Here is a 19,217-nt window from a genome sequence, read left to right as displayed (position 1 = left end):
TTTTTTTCTCGACCGTGGGAATCGCACCGAGGCGACGCCGCGGCGCTTCTTCGTCGCAAGTGTCGTGGGCGAGCGATCGTAGCTTCCGGCCACACGCTTCGCTAGGCAGCGACAGGCATGTTTGAGGGCGCGGCATTCACCCGCAACGCTGACCACGTAGGGATAGAGCGTGTAAACATACTCGATTTAAGTGCTACGCTAGCAAGCGCAGCAAGCGTTGGTCTGTAATGGCGTTAGTTACACTCGAAGGAGGCGCGTCTAAAACAGCTCAGTTGGGAGAGCGAAATTTGCTCATGTCGCGGACTGGCTGCATCTAAAAAGCTGCGAAGCTGTCGCAAAGGCGTTTCGTTGCTGCAGTGAGGTTCTGGGTCTCGGCAAACACAGAGCGATCGAACGCGGTCTAAGCCATACCAAGCTAGCCGTCGGTACGGTGTTTCGAAACCCTGCGCATAGTTGACTTGTGTTGACCTGTAGACACCGCTTTCGCTGCCGCCTGGCCTCGCACAATGTACTTCGTCGGCGTCGACCGAGTCGTTTGTGTGAGTGTAGTGGCCTCGTCGATCGGTCGCGGCATGTGCATCCCCGCTGTGCCGAGTTGTCGGCTGCCGAGGCCCGAGTGACGGAGCGTGCGCGGGCTGACGCCTTGTGTGGTCGCACGCAGGCATACATGGACCGAGAGTGCGACGCCAGCCAGGTGTTGGCGGCAGCGCTGGAGCAGATGGACGGCATCATCTCCAGTGAGTGCGCCACACTACCGCCCTGCGTGCCCGCGATGCGAAGGGCGGCTGCTCGCTGCACTGCTGGGAGTGTTTGCAGCTGCCCAGATTTAAAGCAGCTTTACGTGCAAGTGTAACAGTGTCACTCTTGTTTGCAGCATGTGAAACTGAAGGGTCATCAGGTCTCCATATTTAAAGAACTCTCTCTGCTGTTGCTTGTAAAGGTATTCAGCCGTAGTTGCAAGCAGCACGTGTGTCTAGGACACAATATGTATTGCTGGACACAGCGCAATATCTGTCCTTTTCCTCGTGCTTTGTCTAAGCACTGGTTCTGCAAAATCTCAACTATATGCTTCACTAACTGGCCTGAGTTTCTACTTTATTGAGGTGCATGTCAGCTTCTCTTTCTGTTCTGGTGGGAGGCTGCTTAGACGACGCTGGTGCTGACATACACACATGTCACTGTCCTCTCTGCACAAGGAGAGGCTGAAATTGAGTGCTTATATTGTAAAATACTAATGTATGGGTCGTGCATTTAAACTTGGCAGTCTCCTCAGCAGCTATGGCATACAACAAATGGAACGCACTGAATTGAATGTTTGACACCCAGCGCATGTTGTGGCTCCATTAAGCATGTGTGCATATGCAGGAAGGGTGCGAATTGCACACCTTTTCTTGCATCCATCGCCCATCAACACGATGTTAAACATCTGATAAGGTGCACAGAATACTACATATTATCATGTTAACTTGAATCTATGCTATGTGTCGAAGAGCTATTAACCACAAGGTACCTGGATTGGAAGCAGAACGTTGACGACGAAGTCAATGTTTTGCCTCGTACTTAGGCACCTTGTGGTTGGTAGGTCTGGCTCTTTTCAACAAATCTAAGAATTCCTGCAAGTGCAGCAAATCGAAAAATTAAAATGAATTCTGGGGTTTCACATGCCAAAATCATGATCTGATTATGAGGCACACCATAGTATTAGTTTGACCACCTGGAGTTCTTTAACTTGCGCACAATGCACGTTACATGAGCGTTCTTGCATTTCGTCCACACTGAAATGCAGCCGCGACGGCTGGGATTCAATCCCACGCCTGGGGCTTAGCAGCGTGAAACCAAAGCCACTATGCCACCACATTGGGTGCTGCAAATCTATGCGATTCTACTCTTGTGGGAAGAAAAATCTGGACGGGCCATGCACACAAGTATTCCCTTTAACAGTGGACCAACTCTGTGCATGCTATTGGTAACATGCTGTTCCCTTGTTTCACTGTCATAGCCACTGTGTTCCAGACATGTGAAAGCAGTTGATTGTCAATTACAAGAACCCCGGTTACTTGAACATCTAATTGTGAATGGTATTACATATATATGTCACAGATGTAAACCTGATTTCTTCTGTTATCAAACGGACTCTGCACAAGCTTCACATTTGATATCGCTTTAGAAATGAGAAAATATTATATAATAGGGGGTTATTTTCCTCTAATATTTGTATTCAGTTCGCATACCTGCCAACTTTTATAATTTTATCGTAATATGCCCGATTTCTAGAGCTTGCTTATGATTTTCATATTGATGGCAGTAAATGTACAATTTCTCGGTGGTGTTCAATTGAGGGCAGAGCTAGTCTCAACAGAATGCAAATATAGTCGTCGACCTATTTTTGAGACCCCGACTATTTGTATCCGCTTGATTATTCAGACCTACCGCCACCAGTGCCACTGCTGAAACGGCAGGTGAACCATTGGCTGCTGTTACATAAGCATTTCACAAATAAACAACATGAACATTTTCGTTTTTCTGTGGCGCAGATAATTTATACTGTGAATACAGAGCAGCACCCCTTCTTACAGAGTTCCTACAGAAGAAAGTCAGCTAATCTTTTTTTAAGTATACAGTGTGCATCTTTAGCAATAAAGCAATTTTTAAGATTTTTTGGCTTCGACAGCTGTATTTATTTTCTACATTTTAAAAGGTTGGTAGCTCTGGATTAAGAAATTGCGCGATTTGCACATCCCTAACATTTGCATGTTTACAAGATGCGCCACTTGTGAGAAGGTTAAAGGTCAGCTTATCAAGGATGTTTTTTACCCACTATTCAGTTCAATACTTTAGTTTAGCAATGAACTTTTTGCTGGTACTTGTGCTCACTGGTACTTGTGCCACTTCGTGATCCAAATTGATTGGTGTACATCATCCTTTCTCTCTTCAAGGTGCCACGCTAGACTGTGCAGCAGATGAGAACTGCAATGGCCACAGTGGCATCGACAGGCTCTTGGCAGAGCTACGTCAGGCAGTGGAATGGAGTAATTCGGCCGGTGACAGAAGCGTGCGTTGCCTGGACCCTGGCACAGCCAAGTTTGTTCACGCATGGCTTGATCAAGTGGTCAAGACGGTGCCCAATGGCACGGTGAGTGCGAACTGAGCATTTTTGTCTCAGGTTTCTTCTGTAGCAATACTGCTTGCCATACAAGAAGAAGGGCAAGAGACAAACCAAACATTATGACTTGGTTTTATGGTATACTTTTGTGGAGGAGTGTTCCAACTTTGCACATTACCCCCACCTCACTCCCCCTTTCTTTTTTTTTTTCTGTAGAGCTGGAGCTATGGCTGAGAAACTTAAGCCTCGGGTTTTTCTGCTACCTTTCAAGACAGTGGGCACACGAGAGATAATTGAATTGTCCCAGAAACAAGCTGCTCTGCATTAAGCACTTCATGAAAGCGTAGCTTGTCATTGCAGTACTGGTAAACTTTGCTTTGGACGAGCTCTCGTTCGCACCAATATTCCCATTTTCAAATTCATTTGGACAAACGGAGTGCATGCACTTGGTTTTTCTTCTGCCGCATAGATAGCTTCAGAGTGTCTGAATTCTAAGGCCATGGTTTTGAAATTGCACTATTTGGGTGCCTTCTCACTGGAGTTTTTGAAACATGGCCTAAGCCCTGCGGCAAAGTGCTCATTGCCGTTTCATTCATTATAAAATTTCACACACCTTAGACCTGCCTTAGGAGCGAAAGAATATGTGGAAAACAAGCTTCGGTGCCAAACTTTGCTTTGCAGAATAGTTGATTTTAAAGCACTGTAAAGCACAGCCTTTTCCTAATTTCCAACAGTACCATTTGTGGCAATGACAAATACATATGCAGTCAAACCCCGCGATAACAAAAGCCCTCAACAACGAAATTCTCACAGAAATATTTCGGGGTTCCCGGTGGAGGTATATAGGAGTATGTGTATTTCATATCCCTCAACAACGACACATCTTCAACCGGCAGCGCCACGATAACGAAAATTTCTGCCATATGGGTCGCGAGTTTTCTTCGCATAGTCTCAACATAATATCAAAAAGTGAAATACTGATAAAAAATGTGCTAAAACATGTTTTTTAATTACTTTAGAAACTTGCTTGCTGCCACCTGTTGTTGCTTGCTTAGAGGCTAGTTGTAGCACATAACTCGTTTTTGCTGGCAACCATACGATGCCACTTGACCTTTGGCTGCGACTCCGACAGAAGCGACCAGGTGACTTGTTTCGTACTCCTCGTTATGCTTGGCCGTAGTGTGCTGTAGTAAGCCTTGCGAAATGCCTCCTCCAGTTAAGAAACGCAAGTTTCTCACGCTCTTAGAGAAATCTCAAATCATCGCAGAAGCTGCACCTGGAAAAAAGAAGATGGATATCGCTGTCAATTTCGGGATACCATGCAGCTCCCTGTTGACCATTTTAAAATACAGACAGCATCATGGAGGCGCTGGAAAATGGAGCACTTGGGGAGCACAAGACTGTGGCCGCTCCGGCTTTTGAAGACAGGGATCAGGCTGTGTACAAGTGGTTCCTGGACAAGCGTGAAAACAGCATTCCGCTGTCTGGCAGATTGTTACAGCAGAAAGCCGTCGATTTTGCATTCCTTCTGGAGCACAGTGACTTTAAAGCGAGTGCCAGCTGGCTGAGCCATTTTAAAGCACGACTCAACTTCGCCGCCAAAGTGATTTCTGGAGAATGCACAAGTGTTAACAAGGAAGATGCAGTAAACTGGATGTGAGAGACTTGGGAAGCCACCACGAATGAGTACGAACCCCACGACATATACAATGGCAACGAGACGGGATTGTTTTATGAGATGCTTTCGTCACGGACGCTAGGTTTGAAGGGCCAAAAATATCACGGCGGCAAGTAGAGCAAGAAGTGCGTGACAATTTCTCACTGTGCGAACGTGGACGGCTCCAATAAGCATCCGCTCCTTGTCATTGGCAGGAGAAAAAGCCACGGTGTTTTGTGGCACATGGCAGGCTGCCCGTTGAATACACAGCCAACCAAAAATCATGGATTACCCGTGCCATCTTTGCCACCTGGCTGGAAGCCTTCAACGTGAGCATGCAAAGAGCAGGCAGGTCCATGTGCCTTTTCATGGACAACTGCAGTGCCCATTGTGTTGATGCCACTTTTACGAACGTCCGACTGGTATTTTCCCCAGTGAACTACACCACTATCCTTCAGCATCTCGACCAAGGCATCATCAGAAGCTTGAAATGTGCCTACCTTCAAAGGTTTATTCAGAGGATGCTGCTGAACATTGAGTACAAATGCACGACGGAGGTGTACCTTTTCATGGCCCTAGAATTGGTTGCTGCAGCATGGATGACAACGAAAGCGAGTGTGATCAGAAACTGCTTTGAACATGCGAGCTTTAATAACCAGCAGGAGTCAGCTGCATCATCAGAGTCTGAGCAACCAGCAGAAGGAGGTGGAAGTGTGTCTGCTGACGCAGGCGAACTTTCCACACTGAGCAAGGCATAGGATGCGCTTCGGTCTGTGGACGAAACTGTGCCGGACGGCTTGGGTCTACATGACTTCCTGTCTGTCGACGATGACTTGGTCGTCCACGAGGAATTAACGGATGAGACCATAGTCAGCAGCATGTGCAGCACTGACGACAGTGATGATGGCGACGAAACCGTGACCAAGCAAGCGAGCCCGCGAGATGTGCTTGACGCACTCGACACCGTGTGGTCATTCCTCGCAGCACATGATGACGATGCAACATATTCTGAGTTGTGAGGATCAAGTGTTAAAACTCCTCTGAGGCCGTGGATAGCAGACCGAGATTGCGAATTTTTTCAATAAAACGTGATTCCTCTCTTACGTACCTTTTTTGTCTGCCTTCTCTCATTTTCGCAATAACGAAATTCTCGTGCGAACGAAAAAAAATGCTGTCCCCGACGATTTCGGTATTGCGGGGTAATCTGTATAGTGCTTAGTAAAGAGGTAAAATGAGGTTTGCACACATAAAGCTTGAAGTAAATTGGTTGAAAACACTTTCGAAAGTGTGTGGGAAAAGGAAAGTTTGAATATGTGCCATAAAAAAAATAAGGTCACTTTTGGTCAGAATAATAAAGCACATAAGCAGGTAAAGGAGTGTTGTTAGCTGCCCCGCTGCCAGAGGGCGCCTGTACTACTATCACTGATGACTTTGGAAGCACACGGTAAAACCGCAATGCAAGCACTGCAAGGTAGCATGGATTGGGCCTCTCAGAAGCATAGAGCAAAATTAGTAAAACTGTAAACAGTCTTTCTGTATGGCCCCCGTAGGGTGCCAGACTCGCACAAAGGTCTATCATTTTTATTCCTCTTGTCTTTTTCGTTTGTTATGAGCTGCATTTCGTCTCTCACCTCACTTAATGGGCCTGATTTTTATGTCTGTGTCTAAATAAGATTACCGGAATTGTGGCACACACCGAGCACACGTTTTTATGAGCATGTTGCAATGATCACTTGCTGCAATGACGCGTATGTATTTATTTATTTTTATTTATTTCATACTGCAGACCTAGATCAGGTCAAAGCAGGATGGTAAAACACGACAATAATACAATGCATCAATCAATCAAGCAGGGTGGTAAGACACAACAGTAATACAATGCATCAGTCAATTGAAACAGGCAACGAGTTATTCTAGTCTGTTATAGTTCGGGGAAAAAAATACTTGAATACCGTATTTACACGACTGTAAGTTGACTTGAATGTAAGTCGACCCCCACCTTATCCCGTGCGACAGGAAAAAAAAAAAAAGAACATACCCATGGGCACATTCCACAACGAAAATTTATTAGTAGCTTGCATGGTCACTGGACTACTACTACTCGCTAGTGCTGCCATTGTCATTGCTGCTACGGTCCCACAGCGTGTTGCCGTCCAGCGAAAGCACCCAACGACACAGAGCCGGCAGGGAGGCGCTTTTGACATGTCCGGCCGGCGTAAGTTCGCGATCTTCTGCTGCCAGCCACTCATACTCACGGCGGAGCATGTCCTTAAAAGGTGAAGATCCAGGCTTGTCTCATGACGATGTCGCACGTCACTGGCAGGGACTGATCACGCATTTCGGCAACAGACGCCGTAAGCTTGGCCTTCAGCTCCGGAAAGCGTTCCGACTTCGACCCGTGGAAACCTCTTTGCTTGCCGTCACAGGTGAAAATTTTGCTTCACTGCCGTCGCCACTCTCAGACCACCCATTAAACATCAAACTTGTGGCCCACTGCGCAGTTATTTGTTTCTTCAGCGTAAAGGATGGCAGCTCTCTTCAACGCCACTGCGAATGTGCGCCGAATGTTTAGTGGACTCGGAGCACCCATGACGACTTAGGAAGCATGAAAGTAGCATGTGGCCGGCAGTCAAATCGAACGCATGAAACTACAGGGAAAGAAAAACATACGAGCCACGAGCGGTGTCTGCTCTTCCATGAACTATCGATACTCCCTGCAAGCGTCACTGTTCTGAGGGTGCCGCCGCAAATAGAACAGCGCCACTTCCATGAACTATCGACACACCCACATCAGTGCTGTGTGAGCTGTAAAACTCTCAAAAATGTTGAAAACTCTTCCGAAAAGCAAACAAACTTGCGGGATAGCCGAAAGCTACGGGTGTAGCGGTAGAGCAGAACATAAAATTGTAACTATGTTGTAGCTCTCCTGATATCCCGTTGGTCTATTTTTTTTTTTTTTTTTTCGGTGCCATGTTTTGGTTTCGATTGTAAGCCAACCCCACCCACTTCAGATTTTAAAATTTAAAGAAAGAAATCGACTTACGACTGTGTAAATACGTTACATCCGTCCGTGCAAAATAAGGTGTTAGTGAATTCGGATGGTGGTGTCGAGTAAGCCTAGACATTTAACTAGACAGATAGGATGCAGGATTAATTGATAAATCTCCATTAAAAAGCATGGAAAGAAATAGAATTCTTAAGTTTTCCCTTTGCCACTCAAGGATTTCGATGCCATTATCACGCATTATTTGTGAGGGGGAGCCATATAGAGAGAATTTTGAATATATGAATCGCACAGCTTTTTTCTGTACCCTTTGGAGACATTTAATATTTTGTTTAGTAAATGGATCCCAAACAACACATGCATATTCAAGTTTCAGTCTAATTAATGAATAATAAGCAAGCAGTTTTACGTTGGGTGGGGAATTTTTAAGTTTATGTCGCAAAAAATATTATTTACGCAAGGCCAAAGAACAAATATTATCATTGTATAAATTCCATGATAAATTGTTAGTAATTGTGACACCCAAATACTTATACTTTGTTTCTTCCTGCAAAGACAACGAACCTAACGTTTAACTAAAGGTTAGTCGAGCCTTCTGACGAGTGAAGCGAAGAAAGACCGTCTTTTCCGCGTTAAGCCGCACTCCCGACAATTTGCACCGATCAATAATGCCAGCAAGAGAAGTATTTAAATCAATTTGATCACATGTTGAAGTGATTGCTCTAAAAAGCACACACTCGTCCTCAAACAACCTAATTTGCACACTGGAATGAATTGCAGTACTAGTAATATGATTTAGTAAAGTAAAAAGAGCAATGGTCCCAGGACACTTCCCTGAGTTGACTGGCAGACAGCCAGACACACAGGGGAGCACGCAGCGCTGTGTGTGTCCTCTTTTGTCCCGTCTTTTAATCGCGCTACCGTACTCCCCTTGATGACGAAGCCAAGCATACTTGGCATGATCAGCTTCTGTCTTGGTGCCAGTAATCGCAAGCATTTTCTCGTGCAGCATCGGCCACGTTACAAAGCGGCTGCTGCTTAATGCGCTAACAGCTCTTACAGCAACGAGGTGTAGCACACTGAACTATTGTTGCCAATTATACTAAAGAATTTCTAGATAAACATTCAATACTGTCATTTTCAGCACGGATTTAGAAAAGGCTATTCAACAATTACACAGCTTGTAATTCATTAACTTGCCTAATGCCTTGCTAAATATGGTCAAATTGATGCTGTATTTCTTGATTTTAGCAAAGCCTTCGATACAGTTCCACATGACAAACTAATACTAAAACTTAGACATCTTGAGCTTCCAGAAATATTGATCACATGGATAACAAACTATCTAACAAATCGCCACCAGTTCATGGCAATTAATAAGCAACAGTCTGGCTGTCTTCCAGTCAACTCAGGAGTTCCTCAAGGAAGTGTCCTAGGACCATTGCTCTTTTTACTTTACTAAATCATATTACTACTGCAATTCATTCCAGTGTGGAAATTAGGTTGTTTGAGGACGAGTGTGTGCTTTTTAGAGCAATCGCTTCAACACGTGATCAAATTGATTTAAATACTTCTCTTGCTGGCATTACTGATTGGTGCAAAATGTCGGGAATGCGGCTTAACACTGAAAAGACGGTCTTTCTTCGCTTCACTCGTCAGAAGGCTCGACTAACGTTTAGCTAAACGTTAGGTTCGTTGTCTTTGCAGGAAGAAACAAAGTATAAGTATTCGGGTGTCACAATTACTTACAATTTATCATACAATGATAATATTTGTTCTTTGGCCTTGCGTAAATAATATTTTTTGCGACATAAACTTAAAAATTCCCCACCCAATGTAAAACTGCTTGCTTATTATTCATTAATTAGACTGAAACTTGAATATGCATGTGTTGTTTGGGATCCATTTACTAAACAAAACATTAAATGTCTCAAAAGGGTACAGGAAAAAGCTGTGCGATTCATATATTCAAAATTCTCTCTATATGGCTCCCCCTCACAAATAATGCGTGATAATGGCATCGAAATCCTTGAGCGGCAAAGGGAAAACTTAAGAATTCTATTTCTTTCCATGCTTTTTAATGGAGATTTATCAATTAATCCTGCATCCTATCTGTCTAGTCAAATGTCTAGGCTTACTCGACACCACCATCCGAATTCACTAACACCTTATTTTGCACGGACGGATGTATCGTATTTACACAATCGTAAGTCGACCTCTTTCTTTAAATTTTAAAATCTGAAGTGGGGTGGGTTGGCTTACAATCGAAACCAAAACATGGCACCGAAAAAAAAAAAAAGCGAGACCAATGGGATATCAGGAGAGCTACAACGTAGTTACAATTTTATGTTCTGCTCTACCGCTCCACCCGTAGCTTTCGGCTATCCCGCAAGTTTGTTTGCTTTTCGGAAGAGTTTTTCAACATTTTTGAGTTTTACAGCTCACACAGCACTGATGTGGGTGTCGATAGTTCATGAAAGTGGCGCTGTTCAACTTGCGGCGGCACCCTCAGAACAGCGATGCTTGCAGGGAGTATCGATAGTTCATGGAAGAGCAGACACCGCTCGTGGCTCGCGTGTTTTTCTTTCCCTGTAGTTTCATGCGTTCGATTTGACTGCCGGCCACATGCTACTTTCATGCTTCCTAAGTCGTCATGGGTGCTCCGAGTCCACTAAACATTCGGCGCACATTCACAGTGGCGTTGAAGAGAGCTGCCATCCTTTACGCTGAAGAAACAAATAACTGCGCAGTGGGCCACAAGTTTGATGTTTAATGGGTGGTGTGAGAGTGGCGATGGCAGTGAAGCAAAATTTTCACCTGTGACGGCAAGCAAAGAGGTTTCCGCGTGTCGAAGTCAGAACGCTTTCCGGAGCTGAAGGCCAAGCTTACGACGTCTGTCGCCGAAATGCGTGATCGGTCGCTGCCAGTGACGTGCAACATGGTCATGAGACAAGCCTGGATCTTGTCCTTACTCGTCCGTGTCTTTTTTTAGCGCAATTCCCTTCTTTAAGTATGTACGACCGACTCGCCCAACAACGTGCTCTCCTGGATCTTTGCCTTTTAAGGACGTGCTCCGCCGTGAGTATCAGTGTATGAGTATATTCACAACAGTTTGAGGCATGTGTCTGTTGCAGTAATTATCTGGGAACTCAGCACATTGCAACAGAATTCTATTCACCCACCTATTCACCAATTGAGCGTTCCATAGAGAACGCGAACTTTCCACAAGTGCCGTGATTCAAAGCTGAGGGAAACATTAACTAGCTGGCAGCTGAGGTAAGCAAGAGTATTGGTTGGGAAAAAAAAATTAGTGATGTTTCACTTCGTGAATGAGAGTTGCATGCAAGCATATGGACACCGCGAACATGCACATTGAGCACTACTGCATCGTAGCACAAACTGAAAGGGCACGAATGCGGTCGCTACATTGATCTAAACATTGCAACACCTGGTTTGCCACAGGGAATATGCCATTGCTGCATATGCAAAGAAGAAACGCCGCGAACATGCACAGCGAGCACCGCAGCGTCTAAGCAAAATGCTATTCATGAAGGCGAGCTTCCAAGTAGAAACACTACCTCTTGCTTGTGCCAATCTTTTGTTATTGTTTCACACTGCTAATATTTCAGTCTGAGAAGATTTAACATAAAAGGCATGCATTGTCGGCGTTTTGGTTCATGACATTTGTTTAAGATCTTTCATTCTCAAAATTGTGAGGAATAACTTTGTAAAGAACTTAAGCCAAAGTATGACCAACTTTAGCACTGTACTACAGAATCCTTCGTGGCCACAGACCAACATCGCTGATTTGAACAGCTGGCCAATTATGCTTAGACGTAAAAATCATGGTGGAGGTGCAAATGGGTGCACCACAGGCATAGGTAATTTTCCCAAAATGAAGCAGATTATAGGCAAGCTTATGATATAGTAACATGTAACTAGCTCACACAGATGAACCATTTGTTGCCACCCCGATTCAAAGGAACTGCCATTTGTGATCATCATCATGAGCTAATGTGGAAGCATTTATTGGCAACGATAATGACAATACTAATTCACATCGTGTGCTTTTGCAATGGTGTGATTATGCTGTTCTGCATTGATCTTGATAAGTTGTGTGCATCTGTGCATGCTTGTTTGCATGTGCCTTTATGTGTGTATCTTTCAATGTGAATGTGTGTGAGCAAGCTTCCTTGTTCACTTCAGCCATACACACCTGAACTGAGACAGGGCACAAATGTTTCTGCAATATGGTGCACCTGTTCATCCATCAGAAATTATTGGTAGGTCCTCAACAATCAGTCAAGGGCTTCAGAAAGCTCTCGGTTGGTTAAGCAGCAACGTTTTATTTTTTTCGTGAATTTCTTGATGTTTGCATGGCTTATCATGGTTGAGTGTATCTGGAGTGTCCATCCTCCTCTGTGGACGTTCTGCCACTCTTTCAGGTTCAGCTTTGGTCTATGTCTCCACCTCTAAGGCTTTATTTAGCAGTCTATTGGTTTCTGTTAGCATCACATCACCAAATTCCCATACCACAGCAGCTATTCTGACATGATTAGCAAACTGTGTTGGACACTATTGTAAAAAAATGCGCGGTGAGATGGACATGAAAGTAGACCTTGAAAGGCGTAGCATAGGTTTGACTGGTATTCTGTTCTGTGGAAACCTACCAGGTGTTGTTCGGCAAAGAAATGATCCCTTGTTATAATAAAACATTGTCAGATTCGCCCCAAGGGTGAAGTGCTAATTAGCAAGATTTAGCATTGCAATTGAACTTCTTAGATGGTGTTCTACCTATGTGTGGGCCCCACTAACAACGATGCAGCAGTACGTGAGTGCGCCAAAATTTCTGGCACCCTGAAAAGTTTTAACACACTATGTGGGGCTTGCAATGATATTGCATGGGCGCCAGTTAGCTGTCTCTATTAGAGCAGCGCCAGTAAAATTATCTCATTTTCATGTTTGAGCACTGATATTGTTTTGCACTTTTAATAATAGTCTGAGAGATTTAAGATAAAAGGAATGTGCAGTCAGTGTTATGTTTCGTGAAATTTGTTTGTGGGCTGCCATTCTCAAAATTCAGAAAAATCATTTATTTAGGAGCTTAAGACCTGCCGTGAGCAACTTTAGTGATTGATAGGGTAGTAATATAAGCCCCATATATGGCATGGATAAGCATATAGCACACATACAGAGTGTTTCATGTAACTTCGATTTTCATGACTACAATTTTCTCGTTGACACTTTTCATCGAATTATAATAATTGAGAAGTTGATTAATTAATAAGACTACTCACCTAATTAGGCAGAATGCAACAAATAACCTTTCTCCAAGCGAGGGCAAACAACATTACCTTGGTTCGGTCCAGCTATGTGGTGTTTGCTTATTTTTAAGGTTTGGCTCAAGTTAAGTGAAGCACCCCCCGTATACCAATATGCATGCAGAGCCCCATGGTGACGCCAACGGTGAAAATTCACTTGGAGTGCCCATGTAATTGCTATCATAATAAAGAATTATGCGGATACCACGCACTGTGGGAATCAATGTGCTGTTTGCTTTGATTGACGATAATTAGCAGTGATGTTGACGGTGAATGTTTAATTTTTTTCAATGTTTAATTTCTTTAACGTTTTGTCCAACGCAAGAGCAGTGAGTTGATGTTAAACGTTACCTTGTGTGCACCACTGCTGTTTGTTTACGTAGTACACAAAACACAAAGGGAGAGGTGTCTGCTTGAGGTGTTGTGCGCCATATTTCATAACCTGAGAGGGTTGAGCATTGTCATTGCCTCACATGGCACATCGCATCGTGGCAGAAGCATTAAACTTGAATTGGATTATGGGGTTGTACATGCCAAAACCACAATCCGATTATGAGGCAGGCCATAGTGGCACACTCAGGATTAATTTTGGCACCGTGTTCTTTAACGTGCCCCTAAATCAAAGGGCGTGAGTTTTGTTTCGCCCCTGTTGAAATGCGGTTGTCTCAGTCAAATCCGCTACCTCGAGCAATGCCATAGCTGCAAAGCTATCGTGGCAAGCACAGAAGTGTCGATTTGACGGTCGACTGCTTCTGCAGTGTCGCCTGGACCCGGCGGCACTCTTTAATTGTCTGTGTAAGTTGTCTGCTAGACATATTTACATGGTTTTACTTTTCAGAAATAGCAGAAATGCATCATACCGTACCTTAAGCTTAAGTGTATCCAGCGTTTCTTTGCGTGCTCATGTCACCTGTTCCCTATCCACCCCCCACCCCCCCTTCTATTTGTATGGGAACTGCGAGCGAAGAGTGGCAAGACTGCTATTCACTCGTTTCATTTTTCCGACTGCCTCCTCTCGCCCTCTCTTCCATTCTATCCGTAGCTTCCCTCTGGACTTGCACATTGGTAGAAAGGTAAGCACTTGCGGGGGTCACGGATCATTACAGCTGTCAAGGGGCTAATGCGGCGACGACCCAAGGAGCTCCAGAGGGAATTGTGCACATTCGACGTGGTGCAGTCCAAACGAGTTTGTTGTGTCTCTTTTCTTCTCTGCCTCTTTCCTTCCATGTATATACGCGCTCTGAACCTCCTCCCTCCCCCCGGGTGTGGTATGCTGGACAGCAGCAGCCACAGCAGCAGCAGCAGTGGGAAAGTCGAACGGAAAGGCAAAGAAAGCTTCGCTTTAAAAATATGAAATGAGTTTTGGATAAATTTTCTGCTTTTATTAAGTGCGACTACCTAAATAATCCTGTCCAACAACCCTCGTACCCTATCCAGTTCATAGAGCCATCCCTTCTCGAAATAAAGGTTATTAATGAATTCATTTATACCTCATGTTCAGATCATGATTTCTGTGGGGCAAGAGTTGCCTGCATTTTTCGTGGATGCGGGGAGTTGGCATGTGGTGGCTCTTGTAACTGCTCCCTACTTCAATGCAGCTGGCATGTGCCAGCCACAGTCCACAAGCATGGGGGCATGTACCCTCATTTATTTATGGAGAGTGCACTCTGTGTCCGCTCTTTTTGGCCACATGCATATTCATTGTTTGTTACAGAATGGGGAGCAGGGGGGCGGGCTGCCGCCCAGACCAGAGGCATGCCTACACTTCAGCGGTGGCGCAATTGACTGTGCAGCCCCCTGCCCCACTTGAGAGGCTACCCAGGATGTGCCTTTCCATATACATCCCGCTGGACTCCAGCAAAAAAGAAAAAGATTGCTACTATGTTTGCCCTTATGGAACAGATGCGACATCACGCCTTTACCGGCCGATATTCGCAATAGTGGCTTGGAATCTTCTTCCCCAATCTTGTCCACCTCGGGAGCAGTGTTGCTGCAGGCTACGAGGAGTTTGGTTCTGCCTCGAATAATGCAAGCTCTGGATTTCTAATGCACGGCACACGCGTTCGTATACCGCGCCATTGGCTCGCGGCGGTAGAGCGGAAACTTCCCGCCCGGCACTCCGAACCCGAGCTCTGTGGCACCCTCCAACCCTCTCCAAGGTCGGGGATGCTCTCGTCACCACGACACACGCTACGGCCGCGCGTGACCCCGTTTCCAGCGTTGCGCATTAGGTGACAGCCGCCCGTTTCTCCCTTCCGCTCTGCCGTTAATGGACTCATTAACGAGCAGCGTCGGAGACGTATACACACGGCGACCTTGGCCGAGGCGCGGATTGGCGTCTTGGGCTCCGCGGGTCCGCGAAGGCCAGCCCACTCGGTGGCACGCAGAGGCGCGTCGCAGTGCGGCCATCCCAGAGGCCACCACGGATTGCCGCGCGGCAGCCGACCGCTTGCTCCCGACGCCGCAGTGGCCTGCTGACTCGGCGAGATGGGTTAGCGCGCGCCGTTCCTCCGTCGGCCGCGAGAACGTCGCAGAGCAGCACGTGCGCCTTCGCGGTGGTCTGACGCTCGCCGTCGGTCGCCTGCACTGCCGTGCTCTCGTCAGTGGAGGCGACCGGTATGCGGATTCACCGACGTGTTTTCGTGGAGCGGCCTTGCCGGTGCTAATCGCGGCACTTTGGATACGCCGCATTGTGTGCGGTGCGCCAACGCGCCTTTCACAGTGTCGCGCTGCGCGTTGCCCTTACAAGGTTCGGCAGGCCAAGTGAGGCGGCAGGTGGAACGTTCTGGACGGAGCGTCCAATTCAGTAGTGCTCAACTCGCGTATTTCCACCTGCGCCAACCTGGGCCTTTTGACGATATCGGCATAACGCCTTGCGATCAGCTCTGTCTGCCCTTCGTTCGTCCTTCGTCGAGCCACGCCGTACTCTGCGCGCGCGAACGTCATGAACCTCCCGGAGCCGACGCCACAGTTTGTGGCGCACCGACCTCCACGAAGCCCGTCGCCTCGGCCCGGCGTCCGGAGACGGCAGGCGGCGTCGCCGTACCGCCAGGTCTCCGCCTGCGGCAGCCGGCACAGCAGGACGATGTCTTCGGCCGCCTCGACGACCGCCAGCGTGGAAGCAGACGACGACGACGACAGCTGCAGTGACTGCAGCGCGGCGAGCCTCACGGGCGCCGCGAAGAGGGGACGGGGCGTCGTTGCCGAACTGGCCATCGCCGTGGAGGACGCCTTCCGGAACCCGTGGCATTGGAGTGTGGCGTCTCCGCCCATCAGGCCCCGGTTGCCGCCCCCGACGCCGCCGCCGAAGCCGGCAACTGTCCGCCGCTTTCGGACGGCGCCAGATGTCGCTTGGGCTGGCTCTGTGGCGCCGCCCTGGTGGTGGCCGCCTGCTCCACCGGCGTATCGTGCTCGTGCTTCTGTGAGTGCTCGCTTAATTCTGTGCTATGGTACGGTCTTTTTTCTTTAAACGCGTTGTTCCGTACACTGGAGCCTGTCACCGAACGGATTTTGGAAGTCGTTCGCCGTAACGTCTGGGCCTTCTACAGGAGCGTGGAGTCGATGCACGGAGTTACAGAAGTGACGACGTGTAAACCTCCTACATATGTAGAGGAGCACAGGATAGGAGAGGGTCCAGTGAGTGTGATGCTGAGGCCCTAGTACCGTTGGCCGAGTAGTGGATCAGCCCTATAGATGCAAGGTGTTTCCCTTTGTACGGAATACTTAAAAAAAAATTGGGTGTCATATCTGGCCCCTGCCGTTGCTGCAGAAGTCTAGGCTACTTGGCTAGAGGGACACAAGAAATAATTCAGTGATAATATCGCTAACTGAAATATGGTAATTAACTTTTAATACTAACTTTAGGGCACAAGTTGTCAAACATCAGCTTCGCAATTTCATGTTTAACCTATAGCTCCGTTTATTGAATATGTCTTTTAAAACACAACTTCAGTTCTGTCGTTTCTAATACTGTGTGCTTCGTTTCTTACTTCTGCTTAAGCCTTATCCCTACCGTTTCATATTTTCCATTGTATTATTCTTTTGCATCATATTGTATTTGTATTTGCATTGTCGTATTTTTTATATCTCGCTGCCTTTCTTGCTGTCAAGTAGCATGAGTGTTTTTTTTTTTAACATTATAAAAGGTCCCCCTACAGTGTTTACACTATGGGACCTTTTTTCTGTACTAAACATCAATATTTTTGTATCTGCAATAAGTATTCAATAAATAAACTTCAAACACTCAGGTTATGTTGCGCTGAGTTTTACGCTGGCAAAAAATATAAAAAATTGGAGCAAGAACGCAGTCGTCCATCTGCGTCCTTGCTCCTTTCTTTGCTATATTTCTTGCCAGTGTAAAAACGCAGCATAATCATGGGCGTGCACCAACCAGCACCTTTAATTGCTTTACTTAGGGCACATGCTTATGAAATTGAAGCCTAGGAGCAGTACAGTCAAGTTTGGTTAGGAAAAAGAATCCTAAGACTAGCACTACTTCAGAGATATCTATGCCTGAAGTCTGCCAAAGACATGTTTCGGCACTTCAGTTGCCGAAACTGCAGAAGCTTATGCATTTGGGTTGGTTGGTTCATGACTTGAACAGAAACAGCGCTAAGATCAAATAAAAGTCGGGACGTACGAAAGAGACAGACGGCGCTGGTATAGCGTTCGAAAAGCTAAAGCAGATGAGGACCAAGTAACTTCAGGCCATAACCAGGGGGAGAATTAGGGGGTTTTTGACGCCCCAAAATTATTGCTGCGGCGATATACTTTGTGTATGTCAAAATATACGTTTACGCTATTAATTTCAACGACGTGCTTGATTCATTCACTAAAGTAAGCGAACATCTCAAAATGGCCGCTTCTGCCCCCGCAACAGCCCTCCCGAAAATAATTCTTTACACACACGAACGAGGGCTGTTTGCATAAGCGTCAATCACGGGGTTGCTCTCACGCACCCCGGGGACACAAAATTACGAATAACGCTACAAGGAGGCCCTCAAGGAGGCTCTTTTTGTACAAAAGAATGAAGCACGCGTAAATAAACTTAAGAATGTTTATCACTACAACGTCCGATATATTTTGTGCGCCTTCCTCAATGCAAAATCAAGAAGGGGGCCGGCAGTGGAGTACAGGCACACTGCGATATAAAAGTTACAAGCAGGGACAAGGTGTCTGCAGGCCTACGTTTCGATAGGGGCTCCTATCTCCGTCAAAGGCGTCCTTGTCATCCTCCGCAGGTTAGCGTCAACAGGTTAGAATAGGGTGACGTCACGTGTGGTCGTTGTCGGCGACAGGGACCGGTGTCGGCCTTTCTGAGGCACCTTATCCCTTTTATCCCTTATCACTTTTATTCACCAATGCAACAGTTAGTTCGGCCTCCACAGGAACCCACCGCCCCAGGCAAATAGCAACGCTGCATCCTTGGCTGTGTGTGTACCTTATTTCGCTCTCGAGTGCGTTAACACTGGCTGTTTCTCCAATGTAGGCCTACGTCCACAAGCTTCAAGCTTCCCTGCTATTGCAGTGGACGTAGCGCTGAAGGCGAAGCATATATACAAGAAAATCGTTAGTGGACAAGTTTAGTGTGGTAGCACCCGCGATAACGGACAGCTTCATTGAAGCGGAAGCTTGTCTGAAAAAAAAAAAAGAAAAAGACGCCTGTTGCGATAACACGTGGCGCAGTTTTACCCCAAGTGCTCTTGTTGCATTGACAGACTGCGTTTCGCTGATGTTGTTAGCGCAAGCGGGTCGGGCCATCGGAAGACGTAAACATCGCGATGGCGTTCTCGCGTCTTATTTTTATTTTTTTTTTGTCGAGCCGCGCATTGTATACGACGGTTTGGACCAGCGTGTTATTCCTGAGCATTGCGCCGCAAGATGTCTCTACCACCGATGCCAGTTTTAAGATCCCTATAGACTCTTATATATATGGCTTGAGGAAATCACGCTGGCCCCTGTAGTAAAATGAAGAAAAAAAAGTACGTTGAATAAGCATATTGCACTGACGTTTCGGCTGGTAGACCAGCCGAAATATATATATTGCTACGGAACAGCCGCCACAGTGTGGCTGCACTGAGGAGAAAGAAGACGACGTGGCGACGCTCTGTCAAGCGGGGCCACGTCGTCTTC

The 19,217-nt window shown here is 46.3% G+C and overlaps 1 protein-coding gene across 3 annotated transcripts in view; it reads left to right on the top strand.

Moving 5' to 3' along the window:
* The window catches only part of Liprin-beta (liprin-beta 1), a 148,843-nt gene that overhangs the window by 9,797 nt on the left and 119,829 nt on the right, over positions 1–19,217 (top strand). For 2 of the 3 annotated variants that reach the window (XM_075690852.1, XM_075690851.1), the window contains exons 2-3: positions 662–737; positions 2,937–3,133. In XM_075690852.1, the coding sequence (XP_075546967.1) occupies positions 668–737; positions 2,937–3,133 (267 nt within the window). In that variant the 5' untranslated portion in view covers positions 662–667. Of the gene's footprint in view, positions 1–661; positions 738–2,936; positions 3,134–15,489; positions 16,507–19,217 lie in introns of those variants that run through there. The other variant, XM_075690850.1, reaches the window with a different exon arrangement.

Source organism: Dermacentor variabilis, chromosome 4 (genome assembly GCF_050947875.1).
Source record: "Dermacentor variabilis isolate Ectoservices chromosome 4, ASM5094787v1, whole genome shotgun sequence".
NCBI classification, from domain to species: Eukaryota; Metazoa; Arthropoda; class Arachnida; order Ixodida; family Ixodidae; genus Dermacentor; species Dermacentor variabilis.
This window is presented reverse-complemented; position numbering and strand designations above follow the sequence as displayed.